The 5,781-nt window shown below is 44.7% G+C and overlaps 1 protein-coding gene across 1 annotated transcript; it reads right to left on the reverse strand.

The window, feature by feature from the left end:
* Positions 1–4,116: 4,116 nt before the first annotated feature.
* Positions 4,117–5,483, reverse strand: LOC130022352 (zinc finger protein 420-like; the record flags this gene model as incomplete). The annotated part of the gene is given in 2 exon segments (XM_056113099.1): positions 4,117–4,152; positions 4,155–5,483. Coding segments are annotated over 2 exon segments (1,365 nt in total), but the record flags the coding sequence as incomplete, so codon positions are not given.
* Positions 5,484–5,781: the final 298 nt, after the last annotated feature.

Below are 5,781 nucleotides of genomic sequence, written 5' to 3' on the forward strand. Positions count from 1 at the left end.
GCTGTAATGCCACATCCTGAACCTGTGATTTCAGTTCTGAAATCAAACAAAATGCACAATGAGAATTATTCCAGTGTTGAATGACCAAGCATGTGGAGGACATCTCCATAGTTCTCACAGTCCAATCAAGCCTACATAAAGGAAAAATCTGCGGGAAGTGTTGCTGGGAGGAGCTCAGCAATCCACAAAAAAGTCTTTTGGGTTTTGTTTTTAATCAGACCCAATGATGCTTCGGATACCATAGGGGATGCTGGACATCGAAGGTAGGCGGCATTTGTAAGGCGAGCACCCTCCGTGATGCACTGCTGTTCTGGTCCTAATTAACTTCACTATGGGCTCGCAGTCACAATTTAACATACACACAATAAAACAATTTTTGGTGCGTACAAGCGTACAGCAGGTAGGCATTTGCCTTGCATGAGGCTGACAGGGGTTGATCCTTGAACACTGCCAAAAGCAACTTACGAGAACCACCAGGAATAACTGCTGAGCATCCCCAGGCCCCAAAACAAAAGAAAACTAAACTTCTTTCTATATTCAAAAAACATGGCAATGATCCAAAGGCAAAGATAAGCATGGTGTCAGATTAACTGAGCGGGGTCCAGAAAGGGTACCCGACCCTTTAGGAGTACAGTCAGGCTAGTTATACAGCCGGGGAAACAAGGGCCTTGAAACACATGGACTATTAGACATCCCTGACAGGTGAGGAAGAATGCCAACAAAGTCAAGAAAGCAAAGCACAGGATCTCTCCGTAAAGAATAGCTCCGGGGAGAAGACTCCCCTACCCCATGCCGCACCCCCACATCACATGTTCTAGGGATGAGAAGGGGACACTCAATGTCCAATGAGCAACTCAAAGATTTTGTGGAATGGAAGACTCCTGGGTTGGCCACATGCAAGGCAAGCATCCTACTTGCTCTACTATTGCTCTGGCCATTTCTAAATATATGGTAGAAAACTGGAAAAAAACGGGAGAGCTCTTACAAAGCTTTCAGGTTTAAGTCTCGGTCAAACACCTGTCCCTTCACCGCATATTTTCCACCACTAAAAAACCCAAGTATTCCGCCATTCCACACCCTCCCCCTACCTGTGGGGCAGATAATTTCCACATTACTCTTGCTACTTTGATTACAGTCAATATTTTGACACGAGACCCACCATTATTATTTGGGATTTTACCCCAGCACTCAGATCTGCTGAAAACGCAACAGTAGACAATTCTTTTTCTATTGCTGGTTATAAATAACGTATGAATTTGAAATTCTGAAATTTTAACAAATAAATCTGGAGGGATTTCTGCCAAACCAGCTGGTTTCCGAGATTTGTTCCTAAGTCCCTGGGATTATGGCCATTAAGCAGCTTTATCACGAGCCAGATAGGCGGTTCTCTGGAATGACATAGGGTCTTGTTGGGGAGGGGAGGAAAGGGCCGGCTCCACCCCATCCTGAGAGGCCCCACATATCTCATGGGTGTGGACCCAAACCTGACTTTCCAATGGCGTTTGGAGGATGAAAGCCATCGAGCCGCCAAGGGAGAGCAGGTGGAGGGACAGCACCAATTCCCAATGGGGTGGCCAGGGGACAGTAACCTACTGCAGGGTCCAGATGTATTTCTACTAAAAGGCGCTGGGTTTCAAGATTTATCTCTGAATCTCTGGGATCATGGCCATTATGCACCTTGATCACGAGCCACAGAGACCAATCGTGGGCACCAGACAACTCGGGGTCTTGTTGGGGTGGGGAGAAAAGGGTCGTCTCCACCACCATCCCGTTAGACCCTGCATGTCTCCTCACTGAGGGCCCAAACCTAACCGTCCAGAAGCCATTAGTGATGGTGGCCACTGAGCCGCCAGGCACGAAACCTATTCCCACGTGAAATACCCAGCTTTGGTAACCTACTGTGGGAACCAGACACATTTCTGCTGAAAACCGCTGGGTTCCGATATTTGTTTCTGAGTCTCCGGGATCATAGCCTTTAAGCAGTTTGATCAGGAACCAGAGAGATCTTGCCTCTAATTATATAGCTGAGCCAGAAATGGATTATTGGTCTGTCTCGCACATACCTAACTTTTGGCCATTTACTTTCTTGGAAGACTTTGCCCAAAGTTTTTGGAGTCTGGCCAAAGGCACAGCAGCAATTTTGGGGTATCTGGAAGTCTGACGGTGCCATCAAGCTGTTTATGGACTCACCTTACAGACACAGATTGACCTGCTGGTGGTAACATACCCCCGAGAAGTAGAAATTCTATATATGAAAAAAACACCAATAGTGGGGTTGGACTCACTGTAAAGCGAGTAGGATGCTTGCCTTGCTGATCCAGGTCAAACATCCCCATCGCATAGGAACCCAGCAGCACCACAGAATAATTCCTGAGCTGCAGAACCAGAAGTAACCTTGAGCATCAAAGAATCCCTTCCAACTCCCCTGAAAAAAAGAAGCTATTAAAATTAACCCAAAGAGGGGCTGAAGTGATAGCAGAGCGGGTAGGACATTTGACTTGCACGTGACCAACCCGATTCAAATTCCAGCAACAATATGGTCCCCTGAGCTTTACCAGGAGTAATTCCTGAGTGCATAAGCCAGGAGTAACGCCATGTGCAAACCTGTCTGTGACCCAAAAAGCAAAAAAAAAAAAAAATAATCCAAAGAGTAAATTTTCAGAGGCAAATATCTCTCACTTGTCCAAACACGCCCCAAAGTCCCAACCCCAGCACGGAAGCCAATGAAAATGACCGACGGCAAAAGTGTCCCTTTCCTTTGGGGGCTGTCCATGAAAATATCTGGAGTTTCGATAAGTGTTATGTCCAGTCCAAAGGCTCCAAAGAGGGTCCTGCACAGTCTCGAGTAGGGAGGAATGAGATGGCCATGACCCCCCTCTCTGCAGGCTCCTCACACCAAGGCCTTAAGTCTATGTGCCCACCCTCCAGTGCCATCTTGGACCTGGATGTGATCGTGGCTGCACGGGCCCTCAGAATAACGCACCCTCACCCATGGCACCTGTGCCACAGAACAACCCCCAATGCACCCCTCAAAAGCTCCACATCCCCTAAAGCCTGGATATCCAGAACAAGTAAAAACAAGCATGGCGTGACCTGCTGCTCAAGTTCTCAAACCGGGATTTTCAGGGCGCCAAGCATTCCAAATCCTAACACAGGAAAGAATGAAGAATGAAGGTTTACCTGTTTTTCCATTTTCAAAGTATTCAACGCAGCATCTTGGTTGATTTCTGCCATAATTCTCGCTAACCAGCCCCTGGGGGCCAAGTCAGAAGCATAGCAAACTATAAGAGTAGTGAGCTCTGACACTTCTGAGCAGGGGAGTGTTTCTGTACCTGTTCATTCAGTAACCTTCTTCCTTATTTTCATCACCAGGACCCATTATTTACAAGTTAACACACAAGCAATTCCAAGCACAAGAATACTGGCATAGGTGCAGCCAGGGTGAAAATCAGCAGGTACCTTTCACTGACATGAGGAGAAGCCTGTCCCAAAGCAGGCAGGCTTACTTCCCTCTTAACTGCACTTTTTTTTAACACCCTTGACCTTCGTGTCCAAAGGAAACTTGCTTGAATGACTTGTCCTGTTCTGTCATTAGAGACTGTTATTAAGGGATCAAACCATCCAGTATATATTTTTGTTTATTAAGGTGTGAGGGCTACATTAAGTATTGAGGCCATACAGAGGCCTTCCCACATTCCTTACATATACAGTTTCTATCCAGTGTGAATTTTCCTATGTACACTAATATTTGAGGCTGTAGCAAAGGCCTTCCCACATTCCTTACATATATATGGTTTCTCTCCACTGTGAATTCTCCTATGTACAGTCAATTGTGAGGATGAAGTTAAGGCCATTCCGCACTCCAGACATACCTAATACTTCTCTCCATTATGAATTCTCATGTGTAGACTAAGGGAAGAGAACCGTGTGAATGCCTTCCCACATGTCTGACACTGATGAGGTTTCTCTCTGAGATGAATTTTCATATGTGCAGTAAGTCTAGAGGCTCCAGCAAAGGCCTTGCCACATTCCTTACATATATATGGTTTCTCTCCTGTGTGAAGTCTCCTATGTACATTAAGGCTTGAGGCTGTAGCAAAGGCCTTTTCACATTCCTTACATATATACGGTTTCTCTCCAGTGTGAATTCTTCTATGTATAGTAAGTTTTGAGGCTGTAGCAAAGGCCTTCCCACATTCCTTACATATATACGGTTTCTCTCCAGTGTGAATTTTCCTATGTACACTAAGGCTTGAGGCTTCAGCAAATGCCTTCCCACATTCCTTACATATATACGGTTTCTCTCCAGTGTGAATTCTCCTATGTACAGTAAGTTTTGAGGCTCTAGCAAAGGCCTTCCCACATTCCTTACATATATATGGTTTCTCTCCAGTGTGAACTCTCCTATGTACAGTAAGTTTTGAAGATGTAGCAAAGGCCTTTCCACATTCCTTACATACATATGGTTTCTCCCCTGTGTGAATTTTCCTATGTTCACTAAAAGTTGAGTCTACAGCAAATGCCTTCCCACATTCCTTACATATATACGGTTTCTCTCCAGTGTGAATTCTCCTATGTATACTGAGGCGTGAGGATTTAGTAAAGGCCTTTCCACATTCCTTACATATATATGATTTCTCCCCAGTGTGAATTTTCCTATGTTCACTAAGAGTTGAGGCTACAGCAAAGGCCTTCCCACATTCCTTACATATATACGGTTTCTCTCCAGTGTGAATTCTCCTATGTATACTGAGGCCTGAGGATCTAGTAAAGGCCTTTCCACATTCCTTACATATATATGGTTTCTCTCCCGTGTGAATTTTCCTGTGGTCACTAAGTATTGAGGCTACAACAAAGGCCTTCCCACATTCCTTACATATAAAAGGTTTCTCTCCAGTGTGAATTCTCCTATGTACACTAAGATTTGAGGCTACAGCAAAGGACTTCCCACATTCCTTACATATATACGGTTTCTCTCCAGTGTGAATTCTCCTATGTACACTAAGACTTGAGGCTGCACCAAAGGCCTTCCCACATTCCTTACATATATACGGTTTCTCTCCAGTGTGAATTCTCCTATGTACAGTAAATTTTGAAGGTCTAGCAAAGGCCTTTCCACATTCCTTACATATATATATTTTCTCCCCAGTGTGAATTTTCCTATGTTCACTAAGAGTTGAGGCTACAGCAAAGGCCTTCCCACATTCCTTACATATATACGGTTTCTCTCCAGTGTGAATTCTCCTATGTATACTGAGGCCGGAGGATTGAGTAAAGGCCTTTCCACATTCCTTACACATATATGGTTTCTCTCCAGTGTGAATACTTCTATATATACTGAGGCCTGAGGATAGAGTAAAGGCATTACCACTCTCCTGACATATATAAGGCTTCTCTCCACTATAGGTTTTCAGAGGTCTATTAAGATTAGAGGTCTGAATAAAGGCCTTTCCACATGTCTGACATTCATGAGGTTTCTCTCCTGTATGAATTCCCCTATGCATAATAAGATGTGATGATTGATTGAGGGCCTTCCCACATGCTTCACATGCAAAAGGTTTCGCTCCTGAATTTATATTCATAAAGTCATGATGGAGTAACTCTTGACTCACACTTTGTTCTCGGGGTTGACTTTTCTGGGGATTCTGTCCACTGTGGTTTTCTAAGGGAACACCATAGTGCTGAGAAAATGGGGAGGTTCCCCCACATTCCTTACACCTAGATGGGTTCTGCTCACAGTGACTGTGGTTGAGGGTATGTTGCTGTGAGGGACTCACTATA

The sequence above is a fragment of the Sorex fumeus genome, unplaced genomic scaffold (genome assembly GCF_029834395.1).
Source record: "Sorex fumeus unplaced genomic scaffold, SorFum_2.1 ptg000019l, whole genome shotgun sequence".
NCBI lineage: Eukaryota > Metazoa > Chordata > Mammalia > Eulipotyphla > Soricidae > Sorex > Sorex fumeus.